The following is an 18,260-nucleotide window of genomic DNA, read 5'->3' on the forward strand; positions in this document are numbered from 1 at the left end:
CGTCGATTTATCTAATTCCACTCACGCCGACCATCATGGCGGACGAAGAAGACCCGGTTGTGCATGAGGTTCATTTTGAAGTTTTTATTCACATTATTTCATTGAAATTAGTTCATTTTTTCTTCCCCTACTACAGTTTGCTTTTATTTTCAAAAATTGTTAGTTGCTTAAACAAAAAAGTATCAAGTATTGATATGAAAACCTTTAATATATTTATGTGTAAATTCTAATACAACATGCCTTTGGAATATTGCACCACATGTCATCATTCAACCATTGGCCTTGTTGTGAACAAGTGAAGGCAGTTTAATTATGGCATGGAGATCATTATGTTAACAATTATGTAATCGTATAAGACTTATAAGTTACAGTGTCATTCAGGCAAAGGGATACCTACAATCCAGAATTCTGGAATTCAATGACGCCAGCTGGTGTCACTGCTTTGCTCAGGTTGGGAATACTCCCCCAATAGCGAGTTAATCTTGCAAAAACGTGATTATCCATCTTTAGTGATAGTAAATATCCGTACAACCGAGAAAAACACCTGTGGAGTACATCTCGTGTTTTACGTGAAAAGAAGAAAAGGTGCTAAAATGTTCGATACTTCCGCAATTTTATTAATTAAAAAAACCCACTCACATTGTGCATCGAATTTCAGACTCCTTTCCTCTTACGCAGCACCGTTGTTATGAAATTTCTTGACTGTGTTGTAAATTTTATAGAGACAATTTGCTTCATGCTGAGTGTGTCTTGCACTTATTCAGCATTGCATGGAATTTGCCATTATTTTCAATAGAAACACCAAAACACCTGTTTATAGTCATGTTTACTATCTCACTAAAGAGGGATAATCGCGTTTTAGCTAGAAGATCTCACAATAGGGGAAGTGTTCCCAACCTGTTGCTTACCTTTTACAGCTTTATTTCGCAAAGCTAGCTTCCGAAACGCGAGGATTCAATTATTGGATAATTATTCTTCAAGTTAATCAGAAACATCAATTTGATTTAGGTCGCCACCTCGTCATTCAATTTCTTTGCACAAATGCACAAAATTCCAATTGGAGACAAAATAGTCATGATTAACTTTTAGAATAATCATCCAATAACTGAATCCTCATGTCTTGGAAAATAGATCCGTGAAATAAAGTTGTGAAAAGGAGGCAAAGCAGCGACACCAGCTGGAGTTGTAGCCCCCCCCCCCCCCCCCCCCCCCCTCCTCCTCCCCCCCCCTTCCAAAACTGAGAGGGCTACATTATTGCAGCTAATATATATGATTTGATAAACTTGAATTTTATCTTCTTTTTTCCATGCACAAAAAAAAAAACACTCTTCTCTTTTGTACACACTTTATATCATACTTGTACATGTATTCATTTCAGGTTGATGTTTTTATTTCCAAAAGTCTAGCAGATAATCTGTATCTACTGCAGGTATGTTGTCGAAAAAAGTTGGTGTAGGAACATATCTTACACTGTAGGATGAATTGTGACATGCAAATAGATTGTATGTAACAATTGATATGATATTGATACATGCATTCTCATCATTCTGATGACAATAGTTTCATATTCTACATGATTATTGTAAAGATGAAAGGAATGCTGCAATCATTATTTTGCGATATACCTACATACATGATAAATGGTCTGGATTTCTCGAAATAAACTCAAGTCAAGCCTTGGACTTAAGTCTGAGATTTTACTGAGAAATTTGACTGCTCAAATAAATGAAAACTCAAAGCCAAATTCGAGATATTTTCATGAAGTTCAAGTCTAATATGAGATAATGGATACACATTTCACTACTTCTTTCACTAATACAATAAAGTCGATCACTAATAATTCAATTTTATAATCATAAAAATTAATCAATATATGTTGCAAAACAAATATCTAAATGACTGAAGAATATTTGTCATTCAATATAAATAAATTGTCTGGATTCCATGATCGATACACATGTAAACAAACATGGCAATGCAAAGCCCCTCTTCGACGTATATGTAGTTTTCTTTAGACTGTATTCAAAGCAATTGAGTCCCGTAGGGATCAGGGTTAGAATAGGTCCTCAGTACTGCTTGTTTGCTGTAACAGACTACTAAATGGGGCGGTCCTTTGGATGAGACCGCAAAAACCAAGGCCCCATGTCTCAGCAGGTGTGACACGATTAAGATCCCTCCCTGTTCAAAGGCCGTAAGTGCCGAGCATAGGCCTAAATTTTGCAGCACTTCATTGGTGACATCTCCATATGAGTGAAAAATTATTGAGCGTTAAACAATACACAAAGCAGTTGATATAATCTGTCAACATCAAACTTAATACTTGAAATATTTTTCAAATTAGATCTAGTATGCTGTACCATTTTACCATTTTTGTCAGCAAAAAACATGTAGGCCTAGTCCATTTTGGAAACTTTCATGACGTCACAGTGACCTAATTGGTAACTATATAGAAAAATGATAGGCTGTATATTTCTGAGTCGTAGTAGAATACAAAAAAAAAACAATCTTGTTTTCCTGTATGTTGCATGATAACCTCCTTGATCTCGAAATGTTGTTTGAAATGTAAAAGCCTCAGGTAACGCCACAGCTTTATTTCAAAACAACAATTTTCGACCTCAGAGGTTATTCTGCAACATCTGCAGAAACGCAAAATTTACTTCTTGAATAATTAACAGAGTATGTTATTTACGTTACTAAGAGAGAGAGAAATGATGTAAATGAGCTCAGTTCTAGTAATGTTAGGGTCAGGTCAAGTAAAAAAAAGTTTAAACTGCTGGTCTTACTGATCTAATTCTTTTTAAAGTTAGTGTTGAGCCCTGGATAAATGTGCATTTACTTGTGAATTCTGACCAGCAATTATGATTTCACAAACTTTTTTTTCTTTTCAGTATCCAGTACGCCCTGGGAGAATGACATATGATGATGTAGATATTCATTCTGCAAGAGTAAAACCAGTTCAGAAAAAGGTAAATGATGCAGCAATAAAACATTCCATAAAATTCGGAACGCAGATGTGTTAGATATTATAAAAATTATTTGTGTTATATAGGTGGAAATTGAGTGTGCAATAAACACTAGAAGTCCTCACTATGCCAAAAGTAAGGGAGAACAGATTGCCTTAAATGTGGATGGTGCATATGGAAGTTCAACAGATTCTTTATATTCTAGGTAAAAAACAGAAATGCATTTAATTGGTTGTTTGATAAATTTAAAGAGTATTTTCATATTTTGGATTTCTGGATAAGAGGAATAAAGTACTGGTATAACTAATTCTTTTCTCAAGCTGCAGAATCTGTGGATAAATGTATAATGCGTGTGATTAATTGGCTCTATTTTATTTGTAAGAGCCAGTTTTTAGCTCACTTGAGCTGAAAGCTCAAGTGAGCTTTTCTGATCGCCTGCTGTCCGTCTGTCTGTAAACTTTTCACATTTTCGACTTCTTCAGAACCACTGGGCCAATTTCAACCTAACTTGGCACAAAGCATCTTTGGGTGAAGGGCTTTCAAATTTGTTCAAATAAAGGGCCATGCCCCCTTCAAAGGGGAGATAATCACAAAAATGCAAAAATTGGGTTGGGTCATTTAAAAATCTTCTTCTCAAGAACCACTGGGCCAGAGGAGCTGAAATTTATATGAAAGTTTCCTGGCATAGTGTAGATTCAAGTTTGTTAATATCATGATCCCCGGGGGTAGGATGTGGCCACAATAGGGGATCAAAGTTTTACACACAAATATAGAGGAAAAATCTCCTTAAGGCTAGGAAAGTACAAATTTACATGAAAACAACCACTGGGCTAGGAAAGTACTGAATTTACATGAAAGTTTCCTGACATAGTGCAGATTCAAGTTTGTTAAAATCATGACCCCTGGGGGGGGGGGGGGGGGGGGGGGGGGTAGGATGGGGCCACCATAGGGATCAAAATTTTACATTACAAATATATAGGGAAAAATCTTTAAAAAATCTTTTTCTCAAGAACCTCTGGGCTAGGTAAGTACAAATTTGCATGAAAGCTTCTTGACATAGTGTAGATTCAAGTTTGTTAAAATCATGACACCCCCCCCCCCCCTGGGGGGTAGGATTGGTCCACAATAGGGGATCAAAATTTTACATACAAATATATTGAGAATATCTTTAAAAATCTTCTTCTCAAGAACCATTTAGCAAAAGAAGTTGACATTTACATGAAAACTTTCTGACATAGTGCAGATTCAAGTTTGTTAAAATTATAGCTCTGGCGGTAGGTTGGGGCCACAATAGGGATCAAAGTTTTACATGGGAATATATAGGGAAAATCTTTAAATATGGGCCAAGGTGACTCAGGTGAGCGATGTGACCCATGGGCATCTTGTGATGTCTTTGTAATAATTATACAGGTAATAATTGTACCGGTGTACTGTATATTGAATAAAAAAGTCCTTAAATTTTCTTTTTGATTTGAAAATTATTGTGAAAATAGTGTAAATTAGATCATCACATAAAGAAAAAGTATGCTTTATTAAGCAAATGGGTTGTGGATGTTACATATAAGCAATTTCCCTTTGTGATGAATCATGAAGTTTGTTTTAATATTTTGGAAGATCCCAAATGTAGCTTATTCTTTTTGTAGTGACAAAATGGATAAACAGGTGCTAACTTCAGTTAGCACTGGGGACAAATCTGGGAGATATGCTGCAGGGATTTTCAAAGATGGTAGGTTGACATGAGTTTTGGATTGATGCTGTGTTTCTTTTTTACAAAGTACTCTGTTCCTAAGTCTATCTCATCCTTGAACTTTGATTCTCCTGCTCTTAAAAAAGGACTGACCACACAAAACATTTCTGGAAGAGAAATGGGTGCCAGAATATTTTAGCTAATTATATCCCTATCAAATTTGGGGTCAAAACGTCAAAGGTCAAGTGCACTGGACATCGAAGTAGCAATATGGTTCCCAGGCTCTAAAGCGTTATCCTTTCCACCTACAGTCACTATATTATACATATGGACCACCCATGGGACGAAGATGTTCCCTAGTATCAAATTTGGGGTAAAAATGTCGATTAAACAAAGCTCAACAGTTTGTTAAAATGTTTTCAAGAGACTGTTTATGTGATGAAAGAACCCATGAAATCAATATTAGTAAGTACAAGAAGCATCGTTTTATTGATTAGTTATGAATTTAACTTAGAATTCGACTTGCAAGTATTTAAAATCAGCTCCAGTTGGAGGTGGCAAAATTTCCAGTTTACATAATGGCACCGGTTCTGACATTTTCCTGGTACGGTAAATATCAAAATCATAAAAAAGTCAGGAATACGTCAGATATTTCGGACTACCTCATGTAATGTATGTTCAAGTGTCTTCACTCCCTGGGGTAAGAATGGAGGCAGCATGGTGAATCAAAAAAATTTTTAATTGCTTTAGTTGTGATAAGGTCCTTGAACTTCTTGTATTTGAAATTCTAGAAATGGATGACTATCTAAAAGTAAACTTCTTAGTCATAACAAACAGTGAGGCTCTGTAGATTGTACATGTATTAACATGGAGGCGTGATCAGGGACTCATTAGACCAGGTTCTCTCGTCTTTTATAGGAGAGCTGCATTTGACTCCTCTTCATGCAATCATACAGATGAGGCCCAGTTTTGCTTACATGGACAGAGCAGACCAGAAAATTAAGACTGATGTAGGACCAGCTGGAGATGGTGGTCAGTCAATTCAAAGATATTATTCAAGATTTATAGAAAGAAGAAAATTGCTTTCTGAAATATGTGCATGAAATGCTGATTGTATGGGTGTATTTCAGTCCCTGTAGGACTTCTAACTGGTGTGCTTTTAACCATGTTTTTTAAGTTCTGCCTTTCCCCTGTTAGTACCATGATGTGAAACTGTTGATTAAGTTTTTGTATTCTGTAGGTGAGTCTTCACAAGATGAGGAGGAGGATGTGAAACCTGTCACTGTGAAGTTTGCCCAGCAGGAGTCGTCGGAGGCCAAGGCTCGCAGAATGGCCTCATTTGATTACCTGTACAAAAAGCAACAGGAAGAGGCATGGTTGCCCTTACAGTACCACAATATTAGTGTAAGAACTGTTATATTCATATCTAATGTTCTAATATATGCCAGTCTATGATGGGCCTAATAGATGGGCTGTTTGATGGTAAAGGGAAGGTGTCGTTTGCAGCTTTTCCATGTCCGCTTTATAACTTGGACACTTTGAGATCTAGAACCATAAAACCTTGTCAGTTTACGCATCTTGGGAAGAAAGTGTTGCAATCTAAATTAGGTTGCAGTGACCTTGATTAAGATTCATATGAGCTAATATAGTAAAACCTACAAGTTCATAACTTGGGAACAGCAAGGTTTTAAAATCATCAAACAGTGTCTGTTGATGCATCTTACAAGAAAGATGTGCCATGATCTAAAACTAGGTTCCATTGACCTCATTTCAAAATGATAGGACCGAATATAGTAAAACCTTGTCCTGCTCATGACTTGGGCACTACGAGGCCTGAATCAGCAAACCTTTTCAGTTGATGCATCTTCAGGGGTTGAAGTGTCACAACTTAAAACTAGACTGCAGTGACCTCAATTAAGAATGAAACAACCAAGTATAGTAAATCTTGTCCTTCTGATAACTTTGATACTATGAGGCCTAGAATCAGTATACCTTGTCAATTCTTGGAATAGTTTGATATTTGTCAGGACCTGAAACACTGACCAGAAATTTTCTCACAATGTTGTATGAAAAAGGGATGATAAATACTTCTTTAGATGTAGATGGTGATATAGACAGTTCATCATGATACATTGTAATTGTCTGAAATAATCACATCTGTCGATCTGGTCAATTGCGTGAATTTGTTTATTTCTTTGTAAGAAGACAGTGTGTTATAACTACTCATACTAGTAGATTATCCAATTTCCTTGCATTTGAGTGAAGGTGTACTGTTACAATTTTTGTGGCTATTTATTACAGATTGTAGTATAGGGATCCTTGCTCTTTACTGGTGCTTAGGATGGTAGCTAGTTATCATTCTATCATTCCTGGCTGGTGTATCATTTCAAGCCGATGCATGTAATGTGCAATTATACTTAGGACACAAACCTTAGCTCTTTTCAAAGCTTTGTGAGATTTGATTTCCAATTTTGCAAAATTTTCTAGACCCATACGTATGGATTTTATTGATTATTTAAAGCAGGGTTTTCCATCTTTTCATTATTTTCTTAGTTCTTTGGTTAAGGGCTTGTGTTTAAAGAAGACATTTTTTTTCATTGGCTTAACAGACTGGTAGGGCTGAATCCGAAAGGCTCCAGTTGTATGCTGGGAAGGGTGATGAGTTGTCAGAGTTTCAGTTGCAGCCTGGGGAATATCTACAGACCCTGATGCCAGAGACAGACCAGGAACAAGAGTAAGTTCTCGTACATTAGTTAAGAATGTATGAATAAGTTTAATGAAAATTTGGGGAAACGTCCATTGTCAATAGAGATTTTTATTGTGATGATTAATTAAGAAACTGGTAACTTGGTAATCTTTCTGACGGAGTATGCAGGTACTAAATCAGGCCAAGGGGTTAAAAAACTTTTTGAGCACGTTTTCATATGTTTTAAATCATGCTCATACTCAAAAGTGAAGGTTATAAAACTGTTATAAAATCCTTCTCATACTCAAATGGAGTACATTCTGAAGATTTTTCGAGTATGTTTCGAAGCTTGCTCAAATTTGTTCTCAAAACAAAAATGGCTGAGTTTGAGTATGAGTACGATAAAAGTTTTATAACCTTCAGGCCTGAATGGCATCTTCATTGGGTCTTATTTTAACGATGTTTTATTGTGATCTTAACCATCATTACTGTTTGTTTTTGGTTTGATAAAGACATAATTCAATTGTTAAGGGAAGATACCATATATATAGTATTTTATTTTTATTTTTTCTAGGATTAGATTATTTATTTTTATTACGAGTGGTGGAACTTTTGATTTCTTATCTTAATTAGCAAGTATTGGACAACTAAGAGGATCAATTAAGTTTCGTATGACTAGTACTTTACATGCACATTGTACTAATTTTTATACGCCCGTCTTTAGACGGGACGTATAATGGTACAGCGATGTCTGTACGTTTTCTCTTTATAATTTCATTTCCCTTTCACATATCATGCTGAAACTTGCTGTGTAGCTTCTTTGTGGGTCACTCTAGATCACACTGCAATTTTTATCCATTTCGACCTTTTTTCCAGGAGTTTTCCCCTTTATTTGGAAATAATTATTATATGGAGGGTACATAATTTGTCCGCCCTACTCCTCCCACAGTTTTCAAGTGAAAGCCTTCTTTTGTGGAGTGTTTGTATGGGTATTGAAGATGTGCATGTGGGATGGATTTTGATTTTCTACAATTTTTGAAAAAATTACAGGTTGTTGAACTTGGTCCATTTTGAGGAAATCTCGATTTTTAAGCTAAGACCCTTGTTCATATGAAAGTTTGTCACAGCCTCATGATGGCTGATACTACCTGAAGCAAAGTTATACAAATTATAGCACAAGAAAAACACCCTATGTACGCATTTCAAGGGTGTATTATGTACTGTTTGCGGTACTCTTGTTGTTAATCAATAATTGGATGTTTTAACGACTACCCAGTTCAGTAAATGAATCCCTAATTTTCATGCTTTGCACTTGCATAGCAGGCCAGATGATTTTAACAGAGGAAAAAATTGTAACATGTGCATGTGATTTTTATTCCACAGAGAGAAGCCTGCAATGCCCAGTAATGTGTTGTCCTTGACACAGTTAAGAACCATGCCTCTTCATGACCAAGTCAGAACACTACTGACAAATGGTAAGTCAATTACACACAAAATCCTCCTTTTTTGTGACAGAGAAATTTCTTTGTTGTTAGCCTACATGTATATACATAAGAAGAATAGGTCTCTCCATTGTTTGCCTGGATCTTTGTGATGGGAATAAAATCACTGAGTAAGTCACACTAATGTATGGTTGATTATTTGCACATCTGTAGATAGGGAAAAGAGGAGGACTTCATGTAGAATAATCACACATCCTATCAAAGAAAAATGAACTGGAAGCATGATATATAAAGAAAATCATTGAAGTGTTGTATATGCTTCAAAGCTGTATTGCTAGAATTCAATTTAAGTGCCTGGAAATTGTCAAAATGCATGTTTTGCTCAGAAATTTACAGGGGCTCATGCAATCTCCAGATTCCTAGCTGTTAACTCACCTCTTACTACCTTCAACACTTGAGGTCCCCACATGCTAATTTTAAAATGCTTCCAAGGTCTATACATGAATATAGCATTTGTATAATTATCTTCTCTTGGATTCATTAAAACTGATGTTTGCAAATATGTTCATACCAATAAAAATGTACTGTATGTTCTGTCAGTATGATTTGATGAGATTGTAGCTTGGGTTTTATACATCTGTATTTGTACTCAAATTTATTTTGTTTTCTTCAGCCAAAGTTATCCGTTTTAGCCAGTTGCTTGCACTTCTTCCTCAAGGAGTAGATGCTACAGCTGTTCTTAGATCCCTCCAACAGGTGGCAGTACTGGTTCAAGGTTGCTGGGTTGTCAAAAGGTTTGTTAAAAAGCATAATGCTTCTAGAGTTTTAATGGTAATTATATGGTAGGATGAAGACATTAGTCCCCAATTTGTGTGCAGCTTGTGGGAGAGTTTTCATGTAGGTTATGTCTCTATCTGTTGTATGTCCACTCATCTATCCCACTTCATTCCAAATTTCTTTTTGATACGCTTTGAGATGTACAGGTAACTTTTATAGATCAATTTATAATGTATAAATTCATTTTCTGCAGCTTTTTAGGTTAAACTTTAACACATTAATGCAAAAGTAAAAATGTAGCTCTCTAGTGAGCAATTAATGATCGTTACAATTTATTCACTTTTGGCATGTTCTGAGAGACTTAAGAGTGGATTTTTCTGAAAAGTTGTACACTCTTTATTTACCATGTGAAGATCTGCACTTTGTATTTTCATCATGTTTGGATAATTATTCTTTGTATTACTGATGTGTTTTCAACTTGTGGACTTGGTCATTTTGTTTTAGATTATGTAATGACATTTTCTCTCAGAGACTACTGCTTAAGTGTAGGAGAGGGTATCGTGTTCATTTGTCCGTCCGTCTGTCTGTAGACATGATTTTGTTCACGTATGTTCTGAGTGACTAGAAAATGGATTTTTCTGAAAATTTGTACACTCTTTGTGTACTTTATAACGATGTGCATTTAGTTATTTTCATCTTGATTGGAAATTATTCTTCATTTTACTGATTTTTTTTTTCTTCAACTTTATGGACTTTACATTTTGTGATGACATATTCTCTGACAGAGACTATTAGTTTAGGAGAGTGTATAATGGAGTCATTGTGTCTATTTGTCTGTGTATCTACCCGTTTGTCTGTGAATATGATTTTGTCCAGACATTTTCTGAAAGACTAGTGCATGGATTTCCCTGAAAATTGTACACTCTTTTAACACCATGATAATTGATGATAATGAGGTCAAAAGAATTTACAGTATCCTGTAATTTGTATTTAGGTGAAACATGAATAATGTTGAAAATTATGTCTTTGTGGGTCTTCAATATTGATGAGTTCCATGGGGAATGATAGGACAGTTCTAGTTTTGATGATCACTGGAGGTTTATTCCAGAAATTGTAGTATATCTATGATCGTATTTAAAATCGAGGTTATTCTGATAAATTTTAATCAGGATTGTTAAGCCACTTGCATTCGAACTCTAACCTGTTGATAGTAGGGAGGACATGAAATCTAGTCTCTGACTGTAGGATTTACTAATAGTAAAATTAACCCTAGAATAAAATTCACTTCCCTGATTTTTAGGTTTTTCAAAAGTAATGTGTAGAATCCTTTCAAGCTGTTCGGTGTTCATAGGAGGCAATATCACACCTCAGTGTCTTTACTTCTGATCTTTTGAATGCAAGGATGATATGATTGTAATATATATCAAAGTTTTGTATTCTGTTATCTTATTCTTAGTAACTGAAGTGTAAGCAAAAACAAAGCTTTACCACAGCAGTTTGTAATTATTACCAGCATTTAAGGGGGATAACTCCTATTTTTATACAGTGAAAAGTAATTTGTAAATTGTGCATTTATTTTGAAGTAAGGCATTTAACTACAAATTATGAGGTGGATATGAGGGTCCCCCACCCCTTTAATTTTCTTGACACGACAACTGTAGAAAGAATTTCCAAAAGTGCCTACCCAACATGAAATACTTACAGAGTGTATGTTGGTTACTAAATCTTATAAACATTGGGATCCCTCCTCCGAAACTGAAGAAACTTGACTTGTTTTCATTGTTGCAGTGAGATTTTGTACCCTAAAGAGGCCACCAGTCCTCACAGTGGTGTTTCTGCTGATCACCTGTGCAGAGGAAGAGACTATGTGGTAAGATGTCATTAGTGTACAAAGTTTATTATCATCAGTCAGAGTTCATTTCATATGTCAGTTTTACAGATCTATTGTACATGTTTATATCTCTGAATATTTAAGATGTGGAGATTCACTCAGTCTAGGCATGTAACAAGGAAGGACATTGCGTCCATTGTTAAGGTAATATGCAATATTTGGATTTAAAATTTGTTATTTTAACCATTGATTGTTTACGTATCTGTATTTAAGCATACAAATTCTTTCAAAACGTTTATTTGTGAAACATTTTGTTTGAAATTTTAGCTGCCTGCTGAGGATGTGAAAGAAATCCTAGAACAAATCTCTCATATTCGTGTTAACTGTGGTTGGGAATTCATGTTTACATATGACTCAGAGTTTACCAGTAGGTAATGTGAATCTATTAACCTCATTCATTAGTCAAGAGCATGAAGAACAACCTCTACATATCAATAGAATATGATTCGGGAGAGACATGTATTCTTCCAACTTAAAGTTTTGGGTTAAGTTTCCATTAAGTCCATGTGCATGCACATTTCATCTTTTGAACATAATGGTACATGTATTTTAAATATATCTATATCTAGAGAAGCATCACTATTCACTTCCTTGCTTGTATAAACAGGTATTCAGATATTGTCCAGAGACAGAAGATGTTATGGGAAGCTAAATATCAAAGTCTGGCCAAACAACTGAAAATCCCCAAGGAACATGAGAAGAAGTTCAAAGATAAAGGTACTTTTAAAAGTTTATAAAATCTGTAATTACATACTATATGTATGCTTTTGTAGCATATTGAAAATTTGGTACAATATTGATGCTGAATCAGTATTTGTTGTAATCATGATTTTATAGCATTTGTTCTGTGTTTGATAATAGATAAAAATTTCTTATCTCAAAGTAACCATAAATTAGTGCTTTTATTTCACCACAAATGTTGCTAAAGTATAAATCCGGCTAAAATAAGTACCACGTAGAGTATTCTTGTACAATGTATGGGAAGATGGCTGATGAAATCACTGTAATCTTCCATTTATCCACTGAAACTTTTATCTACTGATCATTTGCTTTCACCTTTCATATATCTTGTTAATTTTCACTGTGCATGCCACAGGCATATTTTACAGATTTTTAATTACAGACTATCAATCGGGTTTTATTTGTGATATTTTCGTAACTTTACAAAACAGCAATCTTAGGAAAATTACCTGCAATTTGCAATGTATATTAGTATATTATCAGTCACTCCCAAAAATTTCATCTCACATATCTCCTGATCAACAGTATAAAGTTAATAGCACTTAACATAAATATAGTATGTTATACTTATAGATCCACCCCTTCCTCCTGGAGAAAAGCCAATGAGGCGTCGCAGAAATTCCTCAAGGTCATCCACTGGAACACGCAGGAAGCGTACACTGAGTGGTCGATCCTTATCCGATTACAGTGATGCAGAAACGGATATTTTAAAACAGGATCTCGAAAACCATGATGACCTTCTCTCCAGGACGGAAGAGCCCATGGAAGTGTCATCTGCTAGATCTCAAAACATGAATGGTACTGTAGAGGTTACCCCCAATACTGACTGTGATACAAACAAGGAAGAAAATGTTACCGAATCCTCAGATTTTAAGCTTGAGGTCGTTAATTTTGTGAGGGACAAACTGTGCACAAGATTTGTGGTTAGTGCAAGTGAACTGCGTAGACTATTTCAGATGCATCTTGCTCAGTGTCCTCCAGGTCATATATTAGCAACTGGTGTGTCTGATAAACTCTTGGAGGAGTCTGTATTAAAGGTTGGTGGAGTGCAATTGGAAAATCAGGTAAGTGTCGTGTTCAGAAGATGTCAGTATTCAGATGGAAGTTATATATTGCGAAGGACTGTTAATGTATATTTCATTAGCACGTACATGTGTAGGATGGTTCTGTCTTTGTATAATTTTACCTCTAACTACATGTACTTGTAACAGTATCAAGAGGGTGTAGGGATGCACATAGTGTATATGGTAGAAAGATTGTTGAAAGTGAATGAGGGGGAATATCATTTACTATTGATAAGGGGCATAACTCCTACCAATCAGGCTGAACACACAATTTCTGAGATATCAGCTCTTTTGTGATGGAGGAGCATTTACAAGTGCTTTGAATGAAAGGATGGGTACAGATTGTAATATATGTTACAGATTAATGATTTAGAAGATGAGAAGAGTTAAGGAAAAGTGATTTCTATTTATAAGACAAAAATAACCTTTACAAGCATTATGTTTGATTGTAAAGTTTAGCATCCTATTTTCATTTTTCAATTGATTTAAGGAAAGTTTATTTTGTTGAAGAGCATGCACATTTTGTATCATTTTACTCAAGATATTTCTAGTTTTCTGAAGTATTTGTATATTGTGTATAAACTATAAAATATAACATTTACATTTGTTACTGTGGCATATTTTTCTTGAGCACATCTGTTTTATCCAATGATAATTATTGATTATTCTTTCTGTCTTTGCAGTGGCCACCAAATACGCAACAAGAACCCATTTATGCCTTACCCAAAATTGGAGATAGACTAGATGCTGTAGGTGTTTTGGATTATTTAGTAACCTCTATAACATTTATATCTTAGGGGTATGTAGTAATCACCCACGTCAGTTTGTCTGTCAGTCTAAAAAAGGGGGTCAATATCAAAAGTAGAGATGGGAATCAGAGAGAATTTCATAATGGATGATTGGCTCACTGTAACTAAGGCCAATTCAACTTAATTAGTAGATTAATATCCAGGGTCAGCAAAAAGTATGGGGTGGGTGGGAGGATTTTATTTTTTAATTTTTATTTTTTGAGAAAAATATTAAAGACTAATGATTTTTTTTTTCAACAAATGTGCATCGTTTAATGCCAGGTGGATATCAATCTATGCTATTTTCACAGACAAATTCCAGGTTAAGCTTTAATTTCAAACAGAAATATACCTAACTTCTTCAAGATTTACGCCTGTAAGACCGCGAGAAATTAAGAAAACCATATAGATCTATTTTCTTCACGTGGCTTTTCACGTTGCTATACCGGAAATGTAAACAAGAAGTGTAAATACCGGAGTTGGACATGAAAATATTCCGGAAATCGCAAGTTTTTCAAAATAAAAAAATTAGGGGCGGGCGGGGATGATAATCTATCAATTAAGTTGAATTGGCCTAACTATTATTGATTATAATTGAACATGTAGAAATTCTGTAATAAAATTAATTAACTGCTAAAAAAAGTGTGAAGAAATATTTTCTACGTTTATATTTGTTGTTATACCCCCCAAACGAACTTTTAGAAAGGTCTATGCGCCAAAAACGGATGCTGTTTATGATCAGACACAATTAAAATTCAACAAAGAAAAATAAAATATTTTTTAAAATCAAATTTTATCCCATTTAAAGAACAAAACTGTTGTATACGAACGATGTACACATGCAGAGTAACAGTACACTTGACCGGGCTTTGACGGCATTATATTTTTCATAATTCACACACGTCTTTGCTCAAATCAAGTTTCTCTTTGATCGATGATCCTTCATTTATATTTCTGAATTCAAAGTTCACCTATTCAAGAAAACATATTTTATTCCCTGAATGTGATTATAGACTTAACGCTGTGTCATACACTTCCATGTGCACCGCCATAACAATGAACAAACTTGCAAGCCTTTTTAAATTAATAGATAGGTCGCGGTTGTAATATTCTTCAAAAACTAAAGTCGTTAAGAAAAAATCTAATATCCAGTTAGTTGGAATAAAATTTTCATAATCGAGCACTTGAAATATGTCAACAAACGACTAATATTCGATTGTAATCAATGATTGGAACACCACTTATCAAAGGGATTGACAGTCGCTACATATCGCTTTGTAATACAGTTGGCAGTATACTTTTAATAGCTAAGATTTTAATTTCAACAAAAGAATGTTTCATAATTCTCAATCAAGGTCATTGTCTAATTATAGAAAATTAGTTGCAAGCACATGTTACATTGATATCAATCCCATATGCTAGGATATCTCTCAATTTAAGAAATACATGTATTTTCATAGTCTAAAATTTTGTACATTTATAATTAAAGATGTTGAACCTGAATTCTTTTCTTCAATGGATCTGAAAATGATTGGAGCAAGGAGTAATTATGTAAAAATTGTTTTGTGCTTCAATTGTTTTTACATTCTCGTCAATATAACAAAGTGGACATTTATTCCTGAAGCATAAATTAAGGTAACTCCTACTGTAACATATAAAGAGTCGCATGAGAATCAGTTGCAAGATATAAAGTATTGGGTATCAATTACAAAATAACCAGGGGGGGGGGGGGGGGTACATGCACAGAAAAATGTAAATCCGGTCCATTGTCTCAAATTAATGTGATTTGTCATAGTTGATCCCCTTTCAAGTAATGTGAGGAAGGGAAGTTATGGCTACATAACAGGCACATGATTCCTTTCCTAATGCTCATACCATTGTTATCACTAAAAATTATATGAATTCTAAAAATTTCAAAATTGCTTTTCATATTGAGGTGTTTTTTTTAACAGTATTTGTCAATTGAAAGTACATGTACATACACTGAATATTTGAATACTGACTTTATTGAAAGGAGTGAAGCTTGTTTGATTTTGTCTGGACATTGGTGAATTTGTATATTGTGACATTTTGGACAGGCCCGTGCTTAACTTCAATAATGTATCCCTCTCCGATTTTTTTTTTCATTCTGAAGTTTTTGGGAGAGGCTTCTCCCAAAAAAACAACAACAGCTAGCCCGTGCTGTGTTGATAAATTTGGACTTTGTGACATTTTGGACAGGCCCATGCTGTGTTGATAAATTTGTATTTTGTGATATTTTGGACAGGCCCGTGCTGTGTTGTTGAATGCCTTCACCTCTAGTCACCGCATCAACAGGAAACAGTTTATAAAGTCTGTAGAAGAGGAGTGTGGTATAGTTCTGTCTGACCAAGACACCAAGTTATTACTCAAGGTGAGAGGAAAAATCAAAACAACAGTTGCCAAGTTTCAATTAAAGTCCTAATTTAGTTCAAGATTTAACTTCAAAATTCTAGAGGTCTTATTTTAAACTTTAATCACAGGTACATGATATTTTTATGCTCTGGGGGAAATTTTGGGGGAGCATATAGTCGCCGTCCCATTTGTCCAAGCTCATATCTCCTAAACTTTTCATCAGAAATTTATATGATTGATCACACATGTTCCTTGAGACACTTTTGGACCAAGGTCTTTCAAGATCATTTTTAAAAGGCCAAGGTTACTCAACATATGTACAAGTTCCTTATTTCAACTGTTTTTGATATTAAAGTTCCCATCTCCTAAACCTTTCATAAAAAAAATGTTCAGAATTTATCACAAATATTCCTTGAAACAGGGATTTGGACCAAGGTCATTTAGAAAGGTTACTCGAAACATATACATTATATATTATAAGTAAAAAGTTCTTTAATTCCAACAGTTTTTGAACAGATCATATATCACACCAAAAGGTAATAGGCAAATGGCTTTCAGACAAAGGTCACTCAAGGTCATTATGTAAAGATCAATGTCACTCAACATATACCTTGTATATGAAAAAGAAACCTTCATTTCAACAATACTATAGTATTTTAACAGTTATTGATCTTTGTGCGAGTCATTCCTTATATGAAGCAGATCATTGGTTAGAAGAATATCGGGGAGCACCCATCAGTTTTACTGATATTTTTGTTTTTGGAAGTCAATTATGCAGCTCATATTGCTTTGAAGCATGATTTCTGTTGGTTGGAGTTCGTGTTATAAACAAAGACAATTCTTTGATAGTACAGTAAATACTCTCAACCAAATTGGCTTTTCACTTTAAAATGCACTACAATGTTATGAGGCAGAAAGAACAAATGATACAGATGTACTGCACTTCTTGGTTTTTATTTACATTCATTAGGTCTAGAAGTGTTAATCTCAAGTTCCATGTAGAACAATATACATGTAATTTTAAACTTGTTTATTTCACAGGACTATTGTGCTCAAAAGGGGAACAGCTGGATGCTGAAAGGAACAATTCCTGCTACTTGACCCTGGCCCGTTTTATAGTTGTAAATTTTTTCTGCTTTTGTTACACTGTTGATTTTAATAAATTATGTGGATAGACTCATCTTACTCATTTTCATTTTTAGCTTATCTGAGCTCACTTTCCAGATGATGGCTTTTGTTCCTTTAGTCGTTGCTGTTCTAAACTTTTCACATTTCAACTTCTTCTCCAAAACTATTGAGCCAACTTGAAACATGATAAACAAATCATGTGCTGATCTAGAGGAAGATGGAGTAGGAGGGGGTTTCCCCCTGGAATATGCAAAGTATATATGCCACCATGTTTATGGGTGGGAAATGAGTTATTACATTTGTGCGCTAAGTAATGCCACAAAATTATCATGAAATCAATATGTACAAAATGTTTCCAAACGAACGTATACTGAAACAATTTGTTTAATATCCTGTCATTTACATGTACATAATTACTGGTAGTTTATGTAACAGTTTCATTCACACTCAATGTTTAATTATAAGTACCGATAGAATTCAACATACAGATACGGTGTAATAAAGAAGTATAGCGCACTTGGTACGCAATTTCGCCTACATAAATACTTTTTTCTTGAATATAATTTTTTACAAATATTCTACTATACAATATCAGTTTATACTTGTTTTACCCAAATTGCTCAATAAAGATATCTATATGTTGATAGGATCTTATTTGATAAGCATAAACATCACCGTGATTATATAGTAGATGTAACGTAATGGGCTTAAAAAAATTGC

General features: G+C 34.6%; 2 protein-coding genes across 3 annotated transcripts in view; one reads left to right on the top strand and one right to left on the bottom strand.

The window, feature by feature from the left end:
• Nucleotides 1-19: 19 nt before the first annotated feature.
• LOC125670538 (DNA-directed RNA polymerase III subunit RPC5-like) lies at nt 20-17,592 on the top strand. 2 transcript variants are annotated; one of them, XM_056163153.1, is made up of 19 exons: nt 52-68; nt 1,379-1,429; nt 2,342-2,438; nt 2,889-2,966; nt 3,050-3,168; nt 4,607-4,689; nt 5,569-5,682; nt 5,891-6,054; nt 7,260-7,384; nt 8,720-8,811; nt 9,452-9,572; nt 11,344-11,425; nt 11,531-11,590; nt 11,714-11,817; nt 12,054-12,163; nt 12,761-13,251; nt 13,935-14,000; nt 16,306-16,431; nt 17,454-17,592. In XM_056163153.1, the coding sequence occupies exons 4-19, from the start codon at nt 2,910-2,912 to the stop codon at nt 17,511-17,513; spliced, it is 1,974 nt and encodes a 657-aa protein (XP_056019128.1). In that variant the 5' UTR covers nt 52-68; nt 1,379-1,429; nt 2,342-2,438; nt 2,889-2,909; the 3' UTR covers nt 17,514-17,592. The 2 variants fall into 2 exon arrangements, with proteins under 2 accessions (XP_056019127.1, XP_056019128.1); XM_056163152.1 differs by lacking the exon at nt 2,342-2,438 and having other exon boundaries at nt 20-68.
• A 316-nt stretch (nt 17,593-17,908) lies between these two features.
• The window catches only part of LOC125670539 (tripartite motif-containing protein 3-like), a 2,248-nt gene continuing 1,896 nt past the window's right edge, over nt 17,909-18,260 (bottom strand). The window contains exon 1 of the mRNA XM_048905749.2: nt 17,909-18,260. This exon is cut by the window's right edge and continues 1,896 nt beyond it. The gene's annotated coding sequence lies outside the window, so the exon portion shown is untranslated.

Source organism: Ostrea edulis, chromosome 4, assembly GCF_947568905.1.
Source record: "Ostrea edulis chromosome 4, xbOstEdul1.1, whole genome shotgun sequence".
NCBI lineage: Eukaryota > Metazoa > Mollusca > Bivalvia > Ostreida > Ostreidae > Ostrea > Ostrea edulis.